Source organism: Equus caballus, chromosome 20, assembly GCF_041296265.1.
Source record: "Equus caballus isolate H_3958 breed thoroughbred chromosome 20, TB-T2T, whole genome shotgun sequence".
NCBI classification, from domain to species: Eukaryota; Metazoa; Chordata; class Mammalia; order Perissodactyla; family Equidae; genus Equus; species Equus caballus.
This window is the reverse complement of record NC_091703.1, coordinates 66,111,931-66,139,545: the sequence shown is the minus strand read 5'-3', so window position 1 is coordinate 66,139,545 and position 27,615 is coordinate 66,111,931. Positions and strand designations below refer to the sequence as shown.

Sequence of the window (27,615 nt, the reverse complement as noted above, 5' to 3'; positions counted from 1 at the left end):
TCTAAATTTTGGGCTTTAAAAGAAACACTCAGAAACCACAAATATTCAAGAAATACCAACAACAACAAGAGTTATATTAACTACTCTGTGTCAGGAACAAACATTGCAATTCTGTAACCTTCAGACATTGACACAGTATCATTTACCCACTTTACAAAGAAACTGGGGCTCATGGAGTGTTAGCAACCTCTTCCTAGGCCACACGGCCAAACGGCAGAGGTGGCATCAATCGCAGAACCAAGTCTCTGTCACACAGATTCTGCCAAAACTAAAGTATTTGTTTAATCAATTCAGACCAAAAAGTGAAGGAAAAGGTAGACTTTAGTACACAGTTTAACAGATTGTCCAACCTGCCTCTATTCAGGAAAGCACTTAGAAGATTGCTGTCACAGAAAAGTCCACACTGCGCCACGGAAACAGCACAGAGCTGGGGGCTGGGAGGTCTAGATTAGAGCTAACCTAAGCAGCAAATTGTCACAAAATTGAAGGAGATTCTTCACACCTGTCTCTTTATGGGTAAATGCCGATGTTAGACTTCATGCTTTCTGAAGTCTATTCCAACTCTAGGTGTTACCAAAAAACATGCTCTGTATCGATCACTGTAGGGTGATATTCTTTTCTCTTTCTATTTTTCTATGTCAAAGACCTCTTCGACTCAGATTACAGCCTTTAGAAACATCCACGGACACATAAGGAAGCTGGAAGCCACCAGGGCAGCTGTCACACTTTCCCAGGTGACCTGTGGGGGCTGAAGTCTCCAGGAGAAGCCCTTCCAGCAGCCACTTCCAGCATGGCTTGGAGCAGTAGAATCGAGATGGCCACAGAAGGCAGATAGAAAAATGAGCTCGTGTTGGTACTTCTGGTTTCCCATTGTATGTGAGGGCCCGGGAGAGCCTGCTTCGTCCATGACCCTACAGGGGCTTGGAGTCTAAACATGCCACTGCTCTCAGTAGGAACTCGAAGACTGAAGGCTATCAGCTCCCTCATGGGCTCCACCTGGTTTAAGTCCAAATAGCCAACGAGACCAGCAGGACTTTAGCAGTTACTAGTTCAGGAGCAGCCCAGCCCAGCCACTCCACGGTTGTGCCCAGACAGCATCTGGAGGACACCTTGCAGATCTGTTCACCTGTTCTCTGCTGCCACGAATCTTCAATGAAAACATCTCAATGCCCTCAGACACCATATTGGGCAAGAAAAGAGAGAGGGTATAAAACCCGAATGACTAGTAATTTACCAAAAGAAACAGGATCAGTCCAAAGGCTGTTATTCCAGCCCTGATTCAAATTTTGAACAGTCTGGATGTTCAAACCGAAAGGAGAAATATAAACATGAAGTGACGGAAATAGTTCCACTGGCAAGTCTAGGATGTCCCCAGTCATCAGCAGGGTGGGATCAGGAAGAAGATCAGAGGGGCTGTTAAGAAGTAGGTGCCACATTTTCTCTACCTGAGTTTAGTGTGTGATCCTGTGACCTAACACGCTTTCATAATTTGAGTTCATGACAATCAGCTAGAAAAGGAGAAACAAAACGAGGAACCACCCTTTTCACAAGGTCAAGTTCAGCTCCAGTGGTTTTAAGTGTCTAACACCCTCGAGCCGTCGTAGGGCTGCTCACACAGAAGGCTCATGAGGGTCATAGGCACTACTGCCCTCCACGAAAATGTCCATAGGGTTTCCATTGAACGAAACCTTAAGATAAGTCGGCTTTTAGTTTCGTTTGGTTGTCAACATGTAAGAAAAAGAAAAGCTCATAATAAACAAGCAATACAATGCGAAGACTAAACGATAAGGGAAAAAGCCATTTCTCAGAGTGTGGCCCTTACCATCAGACAATCAGACTTTTGGTCTAAAGTATAAAACCAGAGGAAAAAGGTCAGCTCTGCTGTGAACCTGCAAGGGGGTGGCCTTCATTCTGCCAAGTGCTCCAGATGCCGTTCTTAGAGAGAGAGACTTCATCCTGTGCTTGCACTTGCTTGTTTCCATGTGTATAACACCCAGCCACACATGGAACAGGTCCTTTGTTGATCCACTGAATATGACTTTGGAATTACTTAATCTTATTTAAAATTTCAAACCAAGCAGGAAAAGTAGGACCATGTACTTCCTTTCCTTCTTTTAACCTCGAATTCGAAACTTCTGCTAAATCAGTTTCAAACCAATTAATGATATTTGTTACTAAGTGACCCAAGAAATCAAGAGGAAACTACGATCCAGGTTGGTCAAACAAAGCATTAAATACTCATGAAATGTTTCCACAGAAATCGTTGTTCTGTCACACACATAATTCATTTTGAAGGCTATTTGTCTTGAGGAAGACATCCTGTTTCAGAAAAGGATCTAGAAATAGCTGTCCATGCACTCATGCGTTTTAAGATATCACTGCAACACGTTTTCTTTAATTTGATGAGTTTATTGACTGTTTATCACGTGCGGGACCCTATATTAGGCACCCAAGATATGAAGATACATACAGAGGCTGCATCCTCTCTGAAGGCAGAGGGAAAATTAGGAGTCGTATGGAGGCCATGGGGGTGCACTGAGGGGGTGGATTGGAGACAAATTCGAGTAGAATCAACAGAAATTGTTGTCAAATCGGATGTGTTGGCAAATGAAAATTCAGAGATCGCTCCCTGGTTTCCTATTGAGGCTAAAGTGATGCCAATCCATGAGATCAGCAACGTGAGGGGGAGAGCAGTGCAGCCAGCCCCACGCTACCCCAGAGAGGGAAAGGAGCTGCCAGCACGGGAAGGCACGTGGTCGGAGATGACGGTATTCCAAGTCCATCTGCAGAGCCCCAGTGGGGTTTTTCCCAAATGGAAACGTTGGAACCTGCCTCAGACTCTGCTAAACATCAGCGCTGGCCAGAGCAAAGGCACTGGGCAGTGAGAAAACCTCTTTCGTGGAGAAGATTCCAGTCTCTGGTTAACATGCAGCAGAGGTCAGTCCACCGCCCGCGCAGAAGCTTCTGAACCCATTCCAGCGATGAAAGGGGCCACGCACAGCAGACACACAGAACAGAGCTGGGGCTTGGGTTCCAGCCAGGCTCTGGCATCTGCAGCATTTCAGGGCAGAAAGTCATGTCACCTCTCCTCATTGTCTATAAAATCAGGATCTACACTCACTGCTGGAAAAGTCTATAATTTCCCTTACCATACCTGGACTTTGAAACAGATAAAATGGGGGGAAACTAGTTGAGATGAGTGAATGCTGGAGAAAATGAAAATGTTCAACTTCTATTTACGTCCATGAGGATTTATTGCCTAACTCATTCATGGTACATGTGTGGCATTCTGAAAAGAGAAGGGTCAAACAAGATGACAACCCACGACCTCTGGTGACCCCACCTTAATTTCACAGTATGAAGATACCTACAATTTAGTATTTTAAAAGATGAATATTTATTTAGCACAAGATTATTCATTCTCCAAGCTGATTGTAAGAAAACAATGGCAGGTAGGCTACCATTTTCACAGAATTAATTACATACACATTTAAAATAGTGTTCATTTTCAAGTGGCTCCCCACTGAGATATGAAGTAAATTTTTTTTGGAGGGTTTGAAATTAAAATTTCCTGCTTCAGTAAGAATCAATACTGGTCGGGTCCTAGAAGGGACTACGATCCTCCGATCCCGATGTTCAGCGCGGCCTCATACTCCAGCTCTTCTTTGGCAGAGAAGGGAAACCAGTTCAAAAATCATGAAGGCAGTAACAAGGGCTGTTCTGTAGATTCACACACGCACAGTGAGGGGCATTTTCCATCCCGTCAGTATCAGCATGTCTAACATAAAATCATCAATTCCACACCTGGTAGCTTTTGTAGTAAGAACTACATTAAAGTTATAAGTAAAGCTTAAGATGTTTGTTTCCATCTATAAACCTAGTAAACACAGATTAGCTTGATTTCCAGAGATAAACGCTATACAGTATCTGTCATGACCAAACATCTCCTTATTTCTCTGGAACACTAGTGGATACTGTTAGGAGTGTCTTCACTATGTCCCCAGCATTTCACCCACAATCTAATCCTTCCAAGAGACTCACGAAGTGAGAGAACAGAGACCCTGAGAATGATTTATGTGACCTGCCCAAAACCACACAGCCAAGTGCAAGTGATGATGGTGCCAAACGGACCCGAGTCTACCTGACCTCAAAGCCAGCTCTTCTCCACTAGACAAAACACCTCTTTGCCCTTACTTTTTACCCCTTCGGGGCTTTTTCTTGAATTTCTCTTTCTCACAACAGTTAAATCATCCACTCAAAGATCTCAGATAACCTCAGCATTCTAAGGTGAGCTGTCAGATCTCATTTGGTCCACCTCGTCTTCCACTTCTGCTTGTTGATTCCTTCTTCCTCTAACCTCTTCCTTCCGCAAAGCTCAGAGTAGACAAAACAAGCTATTTCCATCACAACAAAAATGTTATACATCATTTGAAAAGCAAATATTTGTACACTCCTTGGTAGTATTGAATATACAATAAGGTTATAAAAATAGCAGAATCTAACTATTATAAGAAAATTAATAAAACCAGTCTTCCTAAGTGAAGTCCAATCCACGCTGGCTGTCTACTCTCTCTCTTTAGTACCTGTTTTAAAACGCTCTTCCAACAAGTCCTGTATCCACGGGGATAGTCCCTAGGGCAGGACAAACCTTACATGTCTGCTCCATCAGTCTGACTCCTCAGTCAGTCACAACTGCCAAGGCCTAAATCACCCACAAGAAGCCAAACGGCCCGTCCTCACTTCATGCAGGCTGAGCTTCCTTCCACCCCTGGAACACCAGATTCCTGCTGCAGCCACTTGAGGTTAAAATAAGGAACACGTTAGAAACCTTTTCTCCAAAGTCTCTCCCATATTACATTTTACATTCCTAAAGAAATGCAGATTCAGCTCTGCATTTTCACTCTCCTGAGAATCCCCATTCTCAAGATTTCACATTGCCTTCAGACACTCAACCTATAGGGAAAAGAAAACCCTGCTATCTTCTACGACCAGCACGTGTCCACTCTCCCTTATGACAGTAACTGTTTGTGTGCATTCCTCTCCCTGCCAAACAATGCCTTCAAAAGGCTGCAGTTGAAATCCTGTCACCCACAACTATGGCCGCCATCTTTTCTATCAATTTCTCAATTATGCACAATGTGATTTCATTCTGACTCTTCCCACAATTTATTCCAGTGTTTTCATCCTCTCTTTCCCTGCTTATAGGGATCAGGGCAGCCAAGCTCAAATGTTATGCTTTTCTCCTCATCCACACCGTCCCGTGATATCAGGAGAAACTTCTTCACTTGCATCTTGCAACTGCCTTCTTCTTAATTAAAAATTTGACTTTTTAAAAAGACTAGCCTTACTAATGAAAAAAATGTCATCTCCATTAGTTATTTTCATTCCTGTATTAAGTATACTTTTAAAACTCTGCTTTAGAGAAAAGTAAAAAAGAGAGAGAACATAATCATCAAGTATTTATACACGTGATCTGCCCTCCAAAATCTCACACAAAATAACTTCATATGTAAATAAGACCACCCTTCAAAATAAAATATTTATTTTAGAGGATAAAAGGAAATGATGTTAATCTCAAATGATAATTATAAAAAATATGTGTCTAATCATAGGAAAACAGCAAGTCATTTGTTCCAGCTCTTTAAAAATATTTTAATCATGCAAAATCAACATAATGTATACTAACACAATGCTAAAATGTTAACGAAGATGAAGTGGCTTTCATTCGTCTTACAGGATGTATGTTTGCCAATAGTTATTAAAAATAATTACTCTAAAGGAACTCTAAATATATTATTTTAGAAACAATTTTAAAATACAGCAGTAAGCAACAGTAACTATTGCTCTTTATACATTTTTGGCATAACACTGCCATACAGTTACAGAATTATGAGTGTTTCATAGTACCATACAGATCCAGAAACTGGTTACAACTCCTACCACATACACATGGTATTGGTGCTGACAGACATGCACAGCATTCTGTAATTCACACTGCGGTAGAATACAGAGCACAGGGAAGGCTCCGCGGCCACGGGAGAGTCAGACTCCATGTGGGAAGTAAAATACACATCTTTGTAAGACTCTTACCCATTTTCCTGAAATACTTAAAACGCAAAGGACACAAGAGGCTCTCCAATGAAGTAGTGAATAGACTCAGTCTGCCATCTATCTCCTTAGGCAACTAAAGAGCCAATATCTTACTTAGGCAACAAGTAAACATCCTTTCTATAAAAAGGGATAAAAATGCTTGTCAAAGATCCTAACACTTCGCTCTTGTTTGATTCTCTTAAGTGTAACACCACAGTTAATATGCTGTCAACTCTTCATGACATGGGAGATGGTGACTATTTATAAACACCTGTCACTGAGTCTTCTCTTTCTGCAGCCAGTCCCTCAGTTTCTTTTGTTAGTAAAACCACCAACTGCTGAGACACACCAGCAAAGGAATTAAATTTGGTCTCTGCTCATCTGATGACTTCTGTCTACTGGAAGGTTTCACTGTGGTGTAGGTGGAATTCATGGTTCAGAGCAGAGCATTAATGGGATTCTGTTTCCACACCAATACCTGATCTGAGTACAAATAACACGGAGCTGATTCTTAAAGCATGTCCCCACCATAGGCTTTTGTAGAGCATTCCTCATCTGCTTCAATAATTCTGGCACTTACACAAACCTATCATTGGTTATATCTTTATTCCTGTAATGAGTTTCTTCTTACTGTTTCAAATCTTTTCTTTCGTTTGTGTTTTCTTCTTCTTCACATGAAACTAAATCCATCAATAGTGAAAAAAATGCTCATTTGACAAATAAGTACAGAACTCGAATATTTCTTAACCAAAGCTTATTATATAATTACTCTCTCTAGTTAACGTAAACTGTTCCACAAACTCCATAATTTAAATATGAAAATATGATAAATTTCATAGCTTAAATATATTTTCATAAGGTCTCTGACTTAAAAAATCTTTTAGCATAACAAGTGAGCATTGACATCTTTTCTCCTTTACTCAATTTTCAAAGTATACCGAATCATTTTATGCAAAGACCTTTCTACACATACCTATAAAGGAACAACCGAAAAGAATTTTTGGTTAAAGAACTGGGGGTGGGGGATTATTATTTCAATATGTTTCCCAAGATAGTTATAAAGATACAGCTCTAATTGACACAGCAGGTGCCCAATTGCTCACAATTTCCTAAACAATTATAAAATGGTGGCTAATAAATTATAACATATTTTATGAAAATTGACACCCGTTAAAATTGTGGGGTCCAAGGTGGCACACCTTGCCCAGAAGTCAGAGATCATGGAGCCCAACCTCTAATTATCCAGAGGACACTCTGAGGACCCGTCACGCTATTGGAGAGGGTGGAGCCGGCGCTGGCTCCACTTCACCCAGATGCCCACTGATTCCTAGTCACCTCTCCCTCTCTGAACTCTACTTCCAGGCAGATTCTGGGCAATTAAACAAAGTATTTAATTGTATCCTCCAGATAAAAACTCTAATTCAAGAAAACAAACATATTAAGAAGCAACTCCTCACAAACAACCAAAAGAATAAGCTTCTCAACAGAACAGGATAACAGTATAAGATGACAACATTGTCTCTAATCTAAGAAAAAAAGCAAGAACAGTGCTTTTGAAATGTGTCTAATAAGACTATGGCATAAAAGTTTTCTAATTAATTTCAGATTCCTTCAACCATCTGCTGGAACTAAACTTTTAAATAATTTCTCTAATAGAACTCCATTTTCTGCATCCATCTGCATCTAAGAACACGAAGTAAAACAGAGAAATATTACTTGTAGCAACTGAAAAATGTTTAAGATAAAAATTACAGCATGTAGCAAAATTAAGCAAAAGCGTAAATAAATCTAACAAACAATGTAGTTCATCCTTCTTACTCTAAATACTTTTTGCCAAATATACTAAATATACTGTTGAACATTGTGCCAAGTACATTTCCTTTTGAAGTGATGCTGTTGTCACAAACAGAAATTTTTCCAAAACAAAAAAGCACCAAAGTAAATTTCACTAAAGTAACGACATCCATGGTTTGAAAAGTTTGTTATGGCAAGATTTTATGATGGAATAAAAATGTAAACTTCTGAATGAAAACCATTTACATTAGTTAAGGCACATCTAGATACCTTCAGGCATTCATATTTACATTATTATTAACCTCACTAATAAGGGATTTCTACATAGACGGTCTGTCCTCGAAGACAACCTGCTGGGTGGACTGAAGGACAAGAGCAGGGAGGGAGGCAGGGGCTCACGGTCACTGAGATCACCCCACACATCTGTCCACATCACAGATAGCACAGAACTCAAAGTGGGAAGAAGTCAGTTTATGCACACTAACTTCTAGATCCTACAGCTTTCTCTACAGCGGCACCTACATTTGAAATGATTCTAGCACGTCAAATACCAGCCTACCTTATATTTAACACAAATCCCAAAAGAGCAAGGGGAACTTTCCAAGTGGGGAACAAAAGAGAAATCTTCAAAACTATTCCTATAACAAAGGATCCCCACTCACCCCCAAAGAGACATGACAGACCCGCAGATGTAACTACAAGAGAGCATGATCAAGAACGTCCTCCTTTTCTCAGGTGAGAAAATAAAGCTTTCAGAATAGCGTCAATTATAGAAAGACCCAAAACCTGCCTGATTTGGTTACTCAGTGGATTGTAAACTCAACCATATCTCTACTGTAAACTTGGGAAACCATAAACAATTAACCAAATATTCTCTATCCATCCGTTCAACCAATTTTTGACCACTTGATATCGAAGGTACTTAGTAAAATGATTTTTAAAGAGTAACAGATGTAACACTGCGCTGTTTTTCCCTTTTCCCCAGTTCATACTTTCACTTAAAGTATAAAAGCTAGATGCAGAATAGATAATTTTATATGACAAAATATGAAATATAATGACTATGATATATATATCATTTTCATGTTTATATTTTTTATACTTAGCAAAAAATTGTAGAACTTCTCTAGAAACTCCTGAGTACTAAGTTTTATTTTCATCCTTGAAGCTGAGAAAGAGGGTCTCAAAAACCTAAATTCAAAATAGAACTATATGAAATAATCTCTGAACTGAGAACTTAGACTTGATTTAGAGAAAGCAGATATATTTTCACTCCTATCATGATTCTTTTGAGTTTCCTATGAGATTGAGCGTGAAAATGTATAATGGAACGGTATTCTTAATGTTAAACTTTTCTCTGCCGTGTACAGAAATATACCTTATAATTATATATCACTTTACAGTATTTCAAAATATTTTCACATATATTATCTCCTTAGAGATATGAAAGCACAAAACATTAGAAATGTACATATAACATCTATTTGCCGTGAAATGCAAGTTAATATTTTATCAATAGCCAATATTTAGTATTCTTGCAGGCCATGGTACAACAATAAAGTCTATAGATTTGCAAAGATTCGATAATGTTTCTAGCTATTTGGCCATGCTTCACCACATTTTAATAACAGCTTCTCAGTAAATTTCTGCAAGCATACTGTAATTTTTAAAAACACAAGACATCAGAGTCAAACCCAGGGGACTGCTTCATATCTAAGACACACAGAAATACATATCTATAGATCTTATTTTAAAAACTATTAAATGTACAAAGTATTCTTAATAGAAAAAAATATAGACACTCATAATTTTTATCTGCAAAAGGAATGACTTCCTCTCTCCCTTTTTCTCCACTGAATAATTCTCTCATAAGTTATTTACATGTAGGAACCACACTGTTACATGTGAACATGCATTTAAAAAACAACATGGTGGGAAAGGCCACTGTTTTAAATGGAAGCAGGCAGCTTTACCCTTGAGACTAAATTTTCTCAAATCCAGTGGCACAATCTAATCAAACCCACAATTAGGAATAATCTAAAAGTTAAATTGTTGAACAAAATGATTTTACTTCTAGGGGCTCTGACAAACTACAATCTCTAAGTAATTCATATTATATCTGTTTATTTTAGTATCTGTCCACTGTGTAGCAATATTTTAAGATCTGCGCTGAGTTTTTAATTTTTACTATTTATGCACTTAGAAATCAGTCTCAACACTTTATCATATATGCAAAATTAGTAAGATAGTTTGAATTAAATTAATTGTATTCCTACAATTGGGCCTACTGTGACAACCTCCTCTCATGCCCTAACCCTGTGGAAGTGTTTATTGAGCTCTATGGGGACGCTGATACAAGCCCCACATTAGCGGGTCCACAGAAAAAAGAAATTGAAATGAAAAGCAGTATTGTTTCCCCAAATCCTAATGCTCATTTCACAAAACAGTGGAAAGCCAAATTTGGCATATTATGGGAACTAAAAGTGACAAAATGTTCTATAATGTATTTATTGGAATATGACACACAACACGAGTGTTACTAACATTTATATTAAAAAGTCAGGTGTGAGCAACTGTGACGGTTTATGTAAATTTCAAAGCAATGATATTATATTTCTAAAGACACACTATCAGTGTATTTATTTTCTAGAAATCCTCTGCTGAAAATCCTCTGATCAATAATGGTCATAGAAGATGATAGGATGTGATTAAAACCTAGGACCTAGTAAAAATTCTCTGGTGGTCAAAGTGAATAGAACTTTTCGTAAAAGCCTCAGAGACACACAAAAGCCAATTCCTTTCCAAATGAAACACAGTGAAGTTTTTTTCTATTAATTTCCTTAACTATATTTATGCATATGCTTCAAAGTTCTCACTACCATGTTCCTGATTGCTTTTCTGATGTGTAATAATAATTAGTAATAATATTATATTATACTGGGAATAAAATTATTTGCTCTTAACCAACATTAACACATTAAGCGCTTACTAACACTCAGTATATGTAATTTCAAATTTGTTCTTAATTTCATGTTTTGACAACTTAGAGATGCATCAAATTGTATTTTCCAAAAAAAAGATATGCCATGGACTAAGCAATATTATTGATTTCATAGGCCACATAACACAGAGATATTCACAGTTTTAGGAACCACTGACTTGTTTCCAGTGCAAGAGGCACGCCTTTGAAAAATGAGTAACTTCCTTTCTTATTTTTTTAATTCTTCACACTCATTTGCATTCAGAAACAAGCACCAAATTTATATGGAACAGCCACAGAAAGTAAAAGTCTTTTCTTGGACTTTTGCATCAAAATTTGTTTTTAAGCACTTACTACAGAAAAACATTTTTATCATTTTAAACAAAGCAAATTGTCGGAGTCATGCAGTTGAAAGTCCGCCTCCGTTCTATTTAAATTTCAATACAGATGATGTGCATGGACACTAGAAATGCACGTGCCAGCTTGTAACAAAGATGGCAGGGGGCACAGGAGGAGAGGGAGAGAGGAAAAGCGAGCAGGCTGACAGGCGGGCTGGGGGATCACCGCTCCTCAGGAACTTCATTTCACTTGTCAGAACTTAAAAACAAACATGGTGAGGGTTTGCGATGAAAAAAAATCTACATTACTTCCTGAACACGTATGAGAAGACCAAATTCTTTCTTCCAGCTTAAAACAATTAATCCATCAATCGGGTAAAGGTGTGGTCACACAATGACACCATCCTATTGATCATCTTCACGTGGGCTGTTAATCTCGTAAAAGAATTTATTTGATATACCAAATACTACATGATTATTTCCAGATACATTGAAAACAATTTTAAAGTAATTATTGTGTACAGAATTTGAAAACTCATATCCTAAAAGTGTTACACAGTACATTCATTCATTGGGTCTCGCCTTAAAACTTCGTATTAAATATTAAATTGTCATCCAAAACAAAAAGCAAATAACAAAACGCTTACAACAGAAATCACAGACAGACGGCTGAAGCGCGGGCTCCTCTCTGTTCTTCAGGGTACATCGGGGAGCTCTCCCTCCTTCCCTAACCTGGTGCGTGGGTTTCCTGACAACTCACGGTGACGGAACCTCATCACCGGAACCTGTATTTCCAGGATCTTCACCATCTTGGCTGTAATTCTCACCTTCCTCAGCTTTTTCGGGAGGAGACGCGGTCTCCTTCGTCTCTGCGGGATTACTAACTGTTTTTTCTGGGGGAGAACTCGCGTTTTCGGCCTTCCGCTCCTCCTCCGCGCTCCCCGGCCGCGCATCCCCGCCGCCGGGCTCCGCGCCCGGCCTGCCTGCCTCTTCTCCCGCCTCCCGAGGCACCCCTATTTTCTCCTCGGCTGTTTTGCCACCGCCGGGAGCAGCTGAGGAGGCACTTCTGGAGTCCTTGGGTCTTTTGTGCACCGGGGTCTGGCCACCGGGCCCGGCGGGGGGCGCAGCCGGCCTCTGCGCTCGGGCCCCGTCCGCCGGCTCCTTCCTGGGCGGGCCCCAGATGAAATTCTCCGAAGGCGTGTAATGCTTCTGCGCGAAGCGGAGCAGCTTTCTCCTTTCTCTTCTGTCTCTAATCGTATAAACAAAATACTCCAGAGCACTCTGCTTAATATTGGGGATAGTGTTTTCCACAAGAGCTTCATGAAGAATAAATTTTACAAGAGGAGATTTAAAACTTTCATATCCAAGCTCACCAAGGCTTTTAAGAATACGGGTGATTCGCAAGTAGTTGTGCTGGGACCTGCAAGAGAGCAATGAATAAATTGGGGGGGGGGGATCAGGTGGGGGAAAGGACAGAAATAAAAACTATTGGAAAAAATATATATATATATTTTTGAGGAAGATTAGCCCTGAGCTAACTGCTGCCAATCCTCCTCTTTTTGCTGAGGAAGACTGGCCCTGAGCTAACATCCGTGCCCATCTTCCTCTACTTTATATGTGGGACGCCTACCACAGCATGGCGTGCCAAGTGGTGCCATGTCCACACCCGGGATCTGAACCGACAAACCCCGGGCTGCCGAGAAGGGGAACATTTGAACCTAACTGCTGCGCCACCAGGCCAGCCCCTGTAAAAATATTTTTTATGGAACTGCCAGCCATGGACATACACCTTGTAATGACTTTAGTAAAAGTTATATTTGACACTTAAGAATAAATTACAAGGCATTAAACCCTTATACCTCAACGTAATGCCAATCTGTGTAAAACTCAAATGTACAATATAAATCGCCCTTGTTTCTTTAGTTCTCATATTTGAAAAATATCTAAATCTAAAATTTATTCCCACTGACGTTGAGTTGTTGTTTGTTTACTAAATACAGAGGAAGAATGATCTAATAGATCACTTATTTGCAACAACACCCATGTATCTGTACGTGTCCCAGGTAACCAGAACATAAACACAACATTCGTTAGCTGCCAGTTAATGTCAGCTGAGGAGCAACGTCCACCATATTAGCCAAGCCAGAGGAAAGCAGCAAAAACCCCCCTCCCTTGCTAGAACAATTCTGACAAAGGATGCAAAATGGACTTATTTAGCAGAACATAGTTTGACAGTTAAGAGTGCGGACTTGGGAGTCAGAACTGAGGCCACGCCCCGGCTCGGTCACCCAGAGGACGTGAAGCTGTGGCCTCTCCCCAAGGCTGAGCAGGCTCACCTGTAAAATGGGGAAATGGCCCACGCCCCACTGGACTGCTCTAGGAATCAAACGAGTTGATACGTACGCAGGCCATGTCGGACTCAGTAAGTAGCAGACACTATTGAACAGTAACACTGTAATTGTTACCGTTGCTAAAGATTTGGTATTCAGGACCACCATACTTGGACCAATCCCAACTTGATAACCTAATTCTCTTCCATCCCTGGCCCCTCTCTCCTCCTCTTTCCCTATCAGAGAATTTTATATTTTACTTCTAATGGCTTTGACTCCAAAGATGCCTTTTTCCCCAGGTTGCACTAACATCTTTCTTCTCTGTCCCAAAACTAAGGCCGTTGTCAAATGAATGCTTTACAAACCTGTTTGTCGCAATTCATATGTACCTCCCCTACCTCACTCAGCCCAGTAGTTACCTCATTACACGTGCCTGGCTGCATCCTAAAGGAATCTTAAGCTACACATATTAAGCACATGTGTCATCAATGGCCCAGGTGTTTGTTTACTCAAAACTGCCACCAAACCGTAACCATCACTTATTTCTAACTTCCTAAAACCCATTTCACACGTTGGACACGGAACTTCCTATGAGCATCGCGTACCTGCCCTGGCTTCCAAAAGCGGTTCACTCAGGAACAACTGGGAAACCATCTGGGGAGGGCGGCCAAGGAGGCTGAATTATTCGAGATGGAAGGGGCGGTTCCAGGGTCTCATATTTTAATAAATGTTTGTTTGGACAAAACAAAACCCTTAATGATTCAGGCTAAGCAAACCCTGGGAAAGCCCAGTCCAGCAGTTTATACTGTCCTCATCCCTCTGGACCTTCACCAGAAAAGCAGTATCTTAAATGTTCGACTCTCTGAAAGCCAAAGGTAGAACACAGCACCGATACGTCTCAGTTTTATGAATATGTATTTTTTAATAGTTAGGAAGCAAAAGTCTTTTGAGACAATATAAATTTGGGTGAAGTTAAGACAACGTGCCACTAACAGCAGGACTGATTTGTCTGTCACGTCTGTACGCAGTGGGTATATTCTAAAAGCTTAGTGACAAAACTCCTGGGAAACACCTGCTTCATAAGTCTATGAGAAAGAGATGTGTGGAAAAGTGGTAGAACATTTTTTTCATCCCAAGGAGGAGTTATATGATACAAGAAAATTTACTGTATTTGCAACCAACTCAATTTCACATATCCAGCCCCAGAAGAATGGCCAAGTTCAAATTTCCGTATACATTTATCTGCATCTATACATTCTCCAATTAAAAATATTTACATAACAGTAGAAAAGGATAAAAACTTGGGTTGAAGAGAATGAAGATCAGGATCCTGGAACAAAATTATACAAGAAAGAAATCAGGTGTTTCAATATGATTTGAAATCAATGCCACAAATAAAGACAAAATGGGAGAGAGAAGAGTAGCTGAGACCCTCCAAAGGCGAGCAGTCCCTGGGGCTTCAGATGGGGGGACGGGCTGAAGTTGTCAGGAAGACCAGGTCATGAAGAGAGGACACACAAGGGGCAAGAACCAGGAGACAGAAGAGGCAGAGGGAACGCCGGGTCTACACTGCAGCTCTGTCACCCAAGGTGACCACAGATGAACCTGCACTACCTCTGAGTCTGTGCCCTGGTGCCCCCACCGCCTCCTACTCACCTCGTTTGTTTACTGAAGGCTCTTTCACTCCGCTTCCATCCAATATCTTTGTCTCCTGGGCTACTGTAAACACACGGCGTTCCCTGCCTACTCTAAACAACTCAAAGGTCATACAGATGAAGACACACACAAGTTATGACGTTTAAGGACACATCAGAAAAGAGCCCAACGGAAAAAAGAAAATGGAATAGAAGTTTTCCTATAATCCCCTATACTTTGTTCCAACCTAGTCAATATCACTTTTGGCAACTAAATCAGAAAGGAAATTTGTTTTCTGGAAGATTCTAAGGCAGCTAACTCACAGCTGGAAAAGTTCTATGCAATACCCAAGGAAAGGAAACAGAGAGACAACAGGCGGTGGAAAGAAAGGGAGGTGATGCGGCCAAGGATTGAGACGTGCCAGTTAGTTCAGGCTCCCTCTCCTGACCCAAGCCTGGAGGTCATTTAATTAAAGCCTCAGAAGGGCTTTGTATCCAGCTACCAGTTAGAGGATCTGACAATAGAACCCCAAGGAAGGTTTAAGCTGACCAACATATTTTGTTTTATCATTTATTCATTCAACAAACACTTACTAAACAAGACTGCTATTTCAACCAAAACAAGCGTCTGGGAGTGGAGGTTCTCTAAAATAATAGCGGTGGTACATGGAAGATGAGGTAACATCAGATCCTCGCCAGAGATTTGCTTTTGCCATCCCTCACCTTCAACAGCCACTTGCTTACAGCTTTCTCTGACAGACAAAACACGCTTAGGAACTGTCCAGAGAGAGCTGCCCGCACGGCTCAGGCAGGGCGTGTGCACTTCTGCTGTGAGGGCAGCCTTGTGAAAGCAGAGTGAGCTTGAGTGATGAGTGAAAGGGTCTAGTTAGGGTCATAAAGCTTTCTGCCCATATCTTCAGCAGTTCAGTTAAGCCCACCCTCTTAACAGTGCTGATGACAACGAATAAAGTACAAGGAGAGCTCGAACAGTCACCCTCAGGCTCATTCGAGCAGGCAACATGAAAGGTCCAGAAAGACAAAAAATTTAGTTAATTGATGCACAAAACTCTGATTTGTTTTGGGCAAAGAAAAATTTCTTAGGTAGTTTTAATTTATGTTTCTCATACTTGCCCAGTTCAGCTAATTATAATGTACTAAAAACTGCTTTAAAGCTGTTGGTTTTACAGTCCAGCACTCCTAAGTCACCCCATAATTAAAAAGAAAAAAAATGCCAGTTTGCATGTGAAGAAAAGAAGAAGAGAAATAAACTTTGGGTATAAGTATTAATGAAAATTATAAATATCCAAGCAAAAGAATACAGCAAATCAATTACAAATAAACTATGGTAAAACTTTCTTCACAGGTTTTGGGATTTGTTGACCAAAAATGGGCTTTTGTTTTTGACCTAAATAGTGAAGATTCTAATTCTCCTTTTTTTTTTTTTTTTTTTTTGAGGAAGATTAGCCTGGAGCTAACTACTGCCAATCCTCCTCTTTTTGCTGAGGAAGACTGGCCCTGAGCTAACATCCGTGCCCATCTTCCTCTACTTTATATGTGGGACGCCTACCACAGCACAGCTTTTGCCAAGTGGTGCCATGTCCACACCCGGGATCCTAATGGGTGAACCCCGGGTTGCTGAAGCGGAACGTGTGAACTTAACCACTACGCCACCGGCTGGCCCCAATTCTCCCCCTTTTTTAGTAAAATGTATGGGCACATTTCAGCCTTATAAGATGATTTTCATATGTCAAAGGCTTAACTCATGGATTTAATGTAAAAAGGCAGCAGGCCCAGCAGTGTGAGGAACAGACCGTGCCACAAGAAGCTCACAGCCTGGCAGAAGGAATTTGTAAAACTGTATGCAAGCGATAACCGGAAACACCAGGACACGAGGCAGAGAGCACAAGAGAGGCCATGCGGGCCGTGGGCAGAGCGGAGGTGTCAGGAGAGTCAGCTCTGAGCTCAACGGCCCTATTTCTACCTGGAATCCCATTCTCTTCTGTTGTTGTTTTGTTTGTTTTAGAATATAGAACAGAGAATAAAATGCATTTCAGAGCAGCTTCTGAATTCAAATTCCTGGGTCCATCTGCCGGCTGTTCCCATAGAGAACTCCAAGCAAGGGAAAATAACCCGCCAGCCCCGATGCCCCCCGGGGTCTGTACTTACTCATTCAGATGCTGAAACCTCTCCTGCCAGTTGGCAGCCCGAGCGACATTTCCAGTTTTATCCGTCAGTTTTATTCCAAAAAATTCTAACATCATTTTATAAGCCAGGAGGAATCTTCTAATTGCTTCTTTTGTTTTTTTGAATTCCTGATGAAAAAAGAAAAATCAGCTAAAATGATTCAGTTGCTACCAGGACAATAAAATAATGATATGATTTGGTCATTTCGTATAAAATGAAATGAGCTTGCATTACCTCAATTTCATATGTAGTTAGTTCTTTAGCGTAAAAGTTCAAGCCTTGTTCTCTCAGGGGGAAGAGCCTGTTTTTTAGAAAAATAATATTTTTATATTAAAGCGTCTAGAAAGCATGCGAGATGAAACAGGAGTTGGTTCAAGACAGATGATGCGTGACTGACCATTGGATGTAAGTGTGGCTGTGCTCCAGCTTCTCGAAGTCTCCTTTCCACTTGTTTAGAACCTCTTCGATGTAAACCCCTAAACAGGAAATATTTAGAAAATGAACCATACAGCTGAAACATTGTCGAAGGCATTTCAAGATTTAATCACTTAAGTTTCATATTAAAACTTTTTAAAATTTAATAACATCACTGAAGAATATGCTTTTAGAAGACTCATACATATGAATGAATGCATTTGCCATAGTTATGTAATAAGCCTAGTTTTAAAAAAATTAATGGCACCTCAAATTGCAGAAAGTTCTACTGGACAGTGCTGCCCTAAAGCAGAGGTTGGCAAACTACGGTCCGCCATCTGGTTTGTCAATCGGGTTTTACGGGAACACAGCTGCACATGTGCTGGTCTGTTCCACACACACAGCAGAGCCAAGTGGCTGCCACAGACCCCATGGCCCACAAAGCGGGAAATACTTACTGTCATCTCCATCCAGAATGTGACCTGCCCTAGAGGGTCACACAGCTCTTTACATACTAGATCGGATCAAAATGAATGCATCCCAGGGGAAAAGCAGCTTCACCTGCACACACCTCTCCCAAACCGGCGCTCTCATCCCCATTTACCAACGAGGAAACTGGCATTCCTTCAAAGTCACAGACGAGTAAAAGAATAAACCTCGAGTACAACACAGGTCTCTGCTCCCACAGAGGAAGCCCTCCTCAGCACATCCTACTGTTCCCCTGTAAGAACTGCTTACAACAAAACCCTCCTGCTTCGCAACCTGCCCAGGTCCTCACAACCGACTACATGGCCATTTAGTCAATTTTATAGAAAAAAGCACAACAACATAATATTCCTCTAAACATAACTCATCTTCTTGTTTCCTCCACAGACCGCCGGTCTGCTGCAGAGCTGTCACACACGGGAACCATTCCCCCCACAACTTCCCATGTGTTTCCCATCCACCCCGCCCTCTTCCTACTCAGTAAGTAGAGTATATCATTGCAGGTCTAGGCTCACTGGCAAGTGTCTGCGTGCGTGTGCATGCATGTGTCTGTGTGTACACATATGGGGGAGGAAAGTGTGTGGGTTGATGTAATTTATAAAATAAACTAAAATAATGTTTTATGTGACCTTAGCTTAAACTTCTGACCCCCACCAATCTTAGGAGATTTCAAAATAAATTTTGTGATAAAGATTACAAAAAATTAATGCATTGCTTGAAGTTATTACTTCAAATTACTACCTCAAAAATAAATTCACTATTAGAAATACAAAAATAAATCAGGTAAATAGTGTCATATCTCTATGTTCAATGTTTTTAATAGTTAAAGGCATTCCTTTAGATAAATTTTATTAAATTCAAATCAGAGTCAAATTAACAACCTATTGCATTTCTTAAAAAGGTTTTCTTGCCCCAAGTCCTAAAAGAATAATTTAATTAATCTTATTTCAATTAGTAAGTAAAGCAGTGCGTTTCTATCACTGGTAAAGACTACAAGGCATTTATCCAGAGTTTTCCTTCCAAATCAGAGCAAACTTTTGGGACGCCAGAAAACTGATTAAAAAGAAGTGGATGTGGCATTTCAGCAATGTTCTCCAGTCCTAACTCTCAGCTGGTGGGTTTCCCGGTGCAGCGTACGGGGAATTCCTCTCCCAACACTCCACCCAGCCTTTAGACATCCTTGCTCCAGTTAGCCACCAAGGAATGCAGGGTCCTGCCACTTGGAAAGCTCCACAATCCAGGATCCTCATCCCTGACTCACACTGCTCTGGATTTGGCTGTTTCCACCGAGAGCAAAGAGCAGGAGCCAGGGTCATCCAGTCACCTACGGAGATTAAGGGCTCTAAGGAGAGGAGCCAGCTTTGCTGGCCTGACCCAGATAAATTAGCCTGCCCATCAGGAACCACACACAGTGTGGTACCTCAGTGAAATGTGCTCATGACCATGGAGGCTGCATCCTCTCACTGTAAGTGTAGAAAAGGTGCCATGAGGGCAACTGTAGAGCTGTGAAGGAGGAGGCGGTTTACTTGGCAGAGCTGAAGGGAGATCTGCTATATCTGCAGTTCCCTTCCCAGGGCGCTGGACACTGAGCTGGGACTGCCGTAGCTCCCTGCACACCGCACACTGAGCTGGGACTGCTGTAGCTCCCAGGGCGCTGGACACTGAGCTGGGACTGCCGTAGCTCCCAGGGCGCTGGACACTGAGCTGGGACTGCTGTAGCTCCCTGCACACCGCACACTGAGCTGGGACTGCCGTAGCTCCCAGGGCGCTGGACACTGAGCTGGGACTGCCGTAGCTCCCTGCACACCGCACACTGAGCTGGGACTGCTGTAGCTCCCAGGGCGCTGGACACTGAGCTGGGACTGCCGTAGCTCCCAGGGCGCTGGACACTGAGCTGGGACTGCCGTAGCTCCCAGGGCGCTGGACACTGAGCTGGGACTGCCGTAGCTCCCTGCACACCGCACACTGAGCTGGGACTGCCGTAGCTCCCAGGGCGCTGGACACTGAGCTGGGACTGCTGTAGCTCCCTGCACACCGCACACTGAGCTGGGACTGCCGTAGCTCCCAGGGCGCTGGACACTGAGCTGGGACTGCCGTAGCTCCCTGCACACCGCACACTGAGCTGGGACTGCCGTAGCTCCCAGGGCGCTGGACACTGAGCTGGGACTGCTGTAGCTCCCTGCACACCGCACACTGAGCTGGGACTGCCGTAGCTCCCAGGGCGCTGGACACTGAGCTGGGACTGCTGTAGCTCCCTGCACACCGCACACTGAGCTGGGACTGCCGTAGCTCCCAGGGCGCTGGACACTGAGCTGGGACTGCCGTAGCTCCCTGCACACCGCACACTGAGCTGGGACTGCCGTAGCTCCCAGGGCGCTGGACACTGAGCTGGGACTGCTGTAGCTCCCTGCACACCGCACACTGAGCTGGGACTGCCGTAGCTCCCAGGGCGCTGGACACTGAGCTGGGACTGCCGTAGCTCCCTGCACACCGCACACTGAGCTGGGACTGCCGTAGCTCCCTGCACACCGCACACTGAGCTGGGACTGCCGTAGCTCCCAGGGCGCTGGACACTGAGCTGGGACTGCCGTAGCTCCCTGCACACCGCACACTGAGCTGGGACTGCCGTAGCTCCCTGCACACCGGACACTGAGCTGGGACTGCTGTAGCTCCCTGCACACCGCACACTGAGCTGGGACTGCCGTAGCTCCCTGCACACCGGACACTGAGCTGGGACTGCCGTAGCTCCCTGCACACCGGACACTGAGCTGGGACTGCTGTAGCTCCCTGCACACCGCACACTGAGCTGGGACTGCTGTAGCTCCCAGGGCGCTGGACACTGAGCTGGGACTGCTGTAGCTCCCAGGGCGCTGGACACTGAGCTGGGACTGCTGTAGCTCCCAGGGCGCTGGACACTGAGCTGGGACTGCTGTAGCTCCCAGGGCGCTGGACACTGAGCTGGGACTGCTGTAGCTCCCAGGGCGCTGGACACTGAGCTGGGACTGCTGTAGCTCCCTGCACACCGCACACTGAGCTGGGACTGCCGTAGCTCCCAGGGCGCTGGACACTGAGCTGGGACTGCCGTAGCTCCCTGCACACCGCACACTGAGCTGGGACTGCCGTAGCTCCCAGGGCGCTGGACACTGAGCTGGGACTGCTGTAGCTCCCTGCACACCGCACACTGAGCTGGGACTGCCGTAGCTCCCAGGGCGCTGGACACTGAGCTGGGACTGCCGTAGCTCCCTGCACACCGCACACTGAGCTGGGACTGCCGTAGCTCCCTGCACACCGCACACTGAGCTGGGACTGCCGTAGCTCCCAGGGCGCTGGACACTGAGCTGGGACTGCCGTAGCTCCCTGCACACCGCACACTGAGCTGGGACTGCCGTAGCTCCCTGCACACCGGACACTGAGCTGGGACTGCTGTAGCTCCCTGCACACCGCACACTGAGCTGGGACTGCCGTAGCTCCCTGCACACCGGACACTGAGCTGGGACTGCCGTAGCTCCCTGCACACCGGACACTGAGCTGGGACTGCTGTAGCTCCCTGCACACCGCACACTGAGCTGGGACTGCTGTAGCTCCCAGGGCGCTGGACACTGAGCTGGGACTGCTGTAGCTCCCAGGGCGCTGGACACTGAGCTGGGACTGCTGTAGCTCCCAGGGCGCTGGACACTGAGCTGGGACTGCTGTAGCTCCCAGGGCGCTGGACACTGAGCTGGGACTGCTGTAGCTCCCAGGGCGCTGGACACTGAGCTGGGACTGCTGTAGCTCCCTGCACACCGCACACTGAGCTGGGACTGCCGTAGCTCCCAGGGCGCTGGACACTGAGCTGGGACTGCCGTAGCTCCCTGGCCCCTGAATCTGAAAATCAACAGGAAAGCTAACTCTGATGTAAACACTGCTTTTCAATTATGTTCTCAACAATTTTCAGGTATGGCACAGTGGAAACGACCCTGGAGACTGGAACCTGGACCCAAGTCTACAATCGAGTGACTCAACGAGGCCTTCCTTCAAGCTTTAAAACCCGGTGACCTCATCTTCAAAATGAGGAAGCTGAATTTGATCTCCTCTAGTCTTCCCTCCTGATCTGACAGTCCACAGTTCTGTAAATCTCCTCTTTTCCTCTCACAGAAATGGCCCCACTACCTTTCAGATAAAAGCCACTGGACACAGTGATCTCTCCAGAATGTGCCAAGGGGATGCTCACCACTGAGGGTCTAGCACTTTGAGGACACATCAGACTGCAGAGCAGAGCAAAGCCCGTCAGTGAACAAAGCATTAAGAAGGCACCGACCGCGGAATAAACAAAGAATAACTAGTGTGTGTTATTCTTTAAAGTTTGCTTTTTACCAAGGTAGCAGATCACTTACCATCTGGCTTAAATGGAATTTTATTCTTGTAAAAACGAAGATTGCTCAGGTCATTTTGATATCGGATATCTTTGAAGTTCTGCTAAAGGAAAAAATAAGTCAATCCCCAGCATGCGGACACATCGAAAAGGCACCAGGACCCTTCCTGCATGCTTGCTCAGTGGCACCACAAAATACGAAAAACAGAAGGGAAACACTGCACATCTTAGAAAAAAGGCTTCTAGACTCTTACTGGGTACTGGTGTCGGTATTTGTACAAATCCCTCGCAGCATAAAAACTTCTCTTTGGTTTGGCAGTTGCTTCAGTGGAATCACCACCCTAAAATAAAAAGTGAAATTCCATTTACGTATTGAACCAAGATAATTTCACTGAGAAATTTCCAGAACACTTAAAATAATGAACATCCATAAAGAAACCCTGAAAAGTGTCAAGCTGCTCAGATTAATGAAAACATCATAAATGTCCTTTTAATAATGCTTACTAGCAACATTCGTGGGCATTCTATTTCCCTGATTTGAACTCAGTAACATTTGTCCTAAGGTGTTTCACTAAATGAAAAACTTTATTATTCACCAAAAGCCAGCAGAGGCTAGATATTATGGAGCAATATCCATCAGAAATAGAACTCAAAATGAATTCAAGACCCATATTTTACCAGAAGTTACACAAGTGATTCTATGACAAAATTAATTTTAGAATTCTTTACATAATACCAAAAAAGTTTTAATAAATCAATTCTACAAAGAAAATTGTCATGAATTTTGCAACATTTAGATGTACTTGAAAGGCAAACAATATTAATGAAAGGAAAAGGGGCTTTTAAAACAACCTAAACAGCTTTCTAGACTCCACCCTTTATACACCATAACAAGTACACAAAGGCATGGATAATCTGCTAATTCAGTGATAACACGCGATATAAACCAGCAAAGTTAAAATATGTACACACAAAGCAAGAAAAGCTCTCAAATGGGATGAACTTCAGACTGTAGTAACTTATATGTGGTAGTTTATTCATATGATTTAAATTCTAAGCAAAATTCCCACCACCGTGAAGTCATCTTTCAAGCATAAGATGCGGGTCAACATAGTCGGTTGACATTCTCTAACTACCTGTACTATTAGAAGGTATGAGAAAGCCTTGTGTCCAGTGTCATGCAGAAGGACAAGGAGACTGATAATAAGGATGAAACAGAAGACAAAGTTCAGAACTGAATATTCATTAAGGGCTTTGCCCCGAATCCTTTCCTCGTCATTCACTACCCCTGCCTGTGTTGACAAACTGCCATCCTCTAAGCAATTTTCGCACATTTTCAAAATGGCATGATTCTCACTATTACTACGAGCACAGAGACACTTTAACACCCAGTTCTCCGATGTTTAGCATTAGCTACTCTGTCATGTTACATAAGCAAGGAAAAGCTTGAATTCTGGTCCTTGCCACATGTTTCAAAATAGCTCTGCCTAGCAAATTTCTGAATCTATTTACCCTAAGCTACAACCATATGAATCATCATCCTACATTTGTATGGAAAGCACTTTTCCATTTATAAGCACTTACATGTATATTACTTCATTCGATTCTTACAGCACACCTGGCTGGCTGTTACTGGTGCTTCCACCTCAGAAACAAGGTAACCCAACCTTAGAGAAGTGGAACAAGACCCAGGCCTAGTGACAGCGCAGGAACTAGAACCCCAGGCTCTGGGCTCCAGGTCCAGCTAATCGGGAAGAATCAATTTCAGCCCCACTAACAGGGAGGAACCATCACAGAAACTCTGGTATAATGTCAGCAGCCTAAGACTTGGAGTCTCGAGACGGGTTGAGTCTCAATTCTGATACTCATTTGTGAAGCCTTAAGCAATCACTTAACTGGATCTCAGTTTTATCATCTGTGAAATGAAGATAATGACTCATGCCCTACCTATCTCGCAGGATTATCACAAGCAAGGCTGCATCCTCCAACCTCTGAACGTACCAGCCTGCTGGCATCTGTGGCTGCTCCTCTCACTTCTGCTTCTTGGCACTCTCGATCCTGCCCCCTCGTGCACAACCTTCCTTGTCCCACTTCCCCCCTCAATCACAGCTCCAGAGCTCTCTCCCTGTTATGGTGAAACATCACCTAAGAGTTGCTCACACACCCTGCCTCCTCCTCCTCCTCTCCCATTCTCCCATGACCCACCCCAGTCAGGCTTTCATCCTCAGCCCTCCATCAGAACGGTTCTGTGAATGTCACCAGCAAGTCTCCATCTGACCAATCCAATTCTCAGTGCTCAACTCAGCCAACCTCCCGGCAGCATCAGGCCGTTTAATGCCACCCTCCTTCCTGGAACACTGTCAGATGCCGGGCCTCTCCTTGTTTTCTTCTTCCTATCTCACCAGCCACCCCGGCCAGCCTCTTCTTCGAGTCCTTCTCCTCTCCCCATGCTCTAGAGGGAGGAGTGCCCAGGGCTTACTCCACATTCTTCATCCCTCCTTGATGACCACATGTCTTCCCATGACTTTAAATCCCACCAGTCTCACATGTTATGACCCAGTCCTGGACTGAGCCTCCACTCACGGACATAATGAACTGCTCAACAACTCCACTTGGACGTCTAATGGGACACCTAACTCAGAAGAATTCTTGCCTTAACGCTGATGCTGCTTTCTCCCTAGACTTCCCCATCTTGGTTAATGGCACCACCGTTTGTCAAATATTCACTTGACTAGGAATACAGCAACGGAGGACACCAGAAGCAGTCAGTCTGGGATGTCCTTAGAAGGTAGCTCCAGGAGAACTTCCAAATGACTATGGGGAATAGGGAACAAGTAGGGTTGATAGTCAAAATGCAAAATCAACAAGTAGATTTCTTTCTAGGAGTTAGGGATCCTAACAAGAAAAATTAATCCTCAACGGGAAAAAGGGAGGGTGAGTGTGCTCTGCCATTTACTGGGGTTGCAATTAACTGACTGAAACATTAACTATCAAATTGTTTTCACAGATGGACCTGGTTAGCTGGACTGAATCTGAGCTGGTGTTTCTTGATATCCTAAGCTTCTTTAGAAGGTTACTTAATTGCCAGACAGGTAGAAGGGGAAAACACAGGATACAGTGTCTCATATTTTCCTGGGGTTGACCTCACAGTGCAAAATGACCGAGCAGACAAACAAAACACAAGGGGCAGCGGGATAGTCACCGTCCCACAGGCTGAAGGCTCTGACCTGGGGGACAGACACACACATCCTTCTCTCCCTGGAGGATCTTGGGCAAGCTTCCCCTGCTCGCTAAGCGGCAGTTTTCTCTAAAATGGGGATTAAAAAACAGCTCCCTAGGCCCAAAAGTGCAATGGATTGCAATAACACGTTTAGCAGAGAGCCTGCTAAACTAAGCCTTGGTTTCCTCCTGACCTCAACAGAGATGATGGACAAGACGCAGAGGGTTAGGGTTGGCTGTGACACCCAGGTGGTGAGGCCTCCACTCTGGCAAAGAAGCGCGCGGTCACACCTGACTTCGGCTCCGCTTTTTCTCTCGTTCCCCGGGCCGGTACAGGCGCGGCCTAGGCAAACCCTCAGTACCCCACCATGCACATTTCTTCAGAGACTAGCTATACAGTTCGTCTTTCTTGAAGTTTTCTGAATTACTTTCAGTCCATCAGAGGTTAGAAGGGATATTGATCTCTTTACTAACCTCTCCTCCAAATTGTATTAGCAAATGATTTAAGCACAGTTGGATCAACAAGTCTTCTGGGTGAAATAAGATGTTTGCAGAGTGCCCCAACTCCTTGGTTGAAAGGCGTACTTGGGGCTGTGGGTTCTAACTTCCGACGGGGACCTTCTACACTTTTAATGGCTGTGGACCCCCTGGACGGGAGAGTGCCCACTGCTCGTCAACTGCAGTCCCACCTTATTCTGGGTAATTGCTACCAATAACACGCGCTAGACCGGTTTTCACAGCCTCTATTTTTAGACAGGATCCTCCCACCCCACCTTTGCATCTCCCAGCCGCGCGGCACAGCCAAGAAAACACCCATTCAAGTTGGGTTCTGCCTTGAGGGACTTCCCTGTGCGGCCGCAGTCAGGCCCCAGGCGGGAGCTGAGGGCCCTGGGCCGCGGGGCAGCCGGACAGCCACCGGCGCGGAGGGTCCGGCAGCAGAGAACGAGCAGCCACCCGGCGCCTCTGCCCCTGAGTGCGGGGGTCGCTCGGCGCGTCCCTCCTCTCGGCGCCAGGGACAGGAGGGCGCGGGGGGCAGGGGATGAGGGGGACAGGGGGCGCTGGAGACAGGGGGTGCGGAGGGTCAGGAGGCGCCAGAGACGGGGGTGCGCCGGGGACAGGAGATGCGGGGACAGGGGGCGCCGGGGGTGCTGGGGGGCAGGGGGAGCCGGGGACAGGAGCCACTGGGGACGGGGGACGCGGGGACTGGGGGCGCGGGGGCAGGGGGGCGCTGGGGACGGGGCGGCGCGGGGACAGGGGGCCGCGTACCTGCTCGGCGCCCGCCGCAGCGGCGTCCTCGTCCGGCGCGGGGCTGGCGCGGGGCCGGCCGCCGGCGCGCTCCGGGGGCTGCTCGGGCTGCGCGGGCTCCTGCCCCGGGCCCGCCCCGCCGCCGGGCGCCGGCTCCTCGGGCTCGGGCTCGGGCTCCGAGTCCGTCTGCCAGGTGGAGTCGCAGTCCTCCACGGTGCTGGGCTCGCGGAGGCTGCCCCCGCCGAGCAGGTTGCCCATGGAAGAGGCGCGGGCGCGGGCGCGGGCGCTAGGGCCCGGGCATGGCCGCGGAGGGCGCGGGCGCGGGCGGCGGAGGCTCGGCGCGGGGAGGAGCCCGGCCGCCGCCGCGAGAGCCCGCCCCTCGGCTCCCCTCCTCCCGGGCGGGCGGCGCCGGGGGCCGGAGATCCCCGCTTCCACTCCCCCAGGCCCGCCTCAGCTCGCACCGACGTCCTCTGGGTCGGGCGGGGTCGGCTGCCCGCCTGCGCCCTCGTCCCCCTCCACCCCGTCTCCTTCCTCCCCCTCCACCCACATC

The 27,615-nt window shown here is 44.9% G+C and overlaps 1 protein-coding gene across 2 annotated transcripts; it reads right to left on the bottom strand.

The window, feature by feature from the left end:
• Positions 1-3,378: 3,378 nt before the first annotated feature.
• On the bottom strand, positions 3,379-27,446 carry OGFRL1 (opioid growth factor receptor like 1). 2 transcript variants are annotated; one of them, XM_023625159.2, is made up of 7 exons: positions 27,087-27,446; positions 22,856-22,942; positions 22,624-22,705; positions 17,748-17,826; positions 17,585-17,651; positions 17,333-17,478; positions 3,379-12,622 (listed from the first exon to the last, which is right to left on the bottom strand). In XM_023625159.2, the coding sequence occupies exons 1-7, from the start codon at positions 27,321-27,323 to the stop codon at positions 11,959-11,961; spliced, it is 1,362 nt and encodes a 453-aa protein (XP_023480927.2). In that variant the 5' UTR covers positions 27,324-27,446; the 3' UTR covers positions 3,379-11,958. The 2 variants fall into 2 exon arrangements, with proteins under 2 accessions (XP_023480927.2, XP_023480928.2); XM_023625160.2 differs by having other exon boundaries at positions 22,624-22,702; positions 27,087-27,428.
• Between the last annotated feature and the right edge of the window lie 169 nt (positions 27,447-27,615).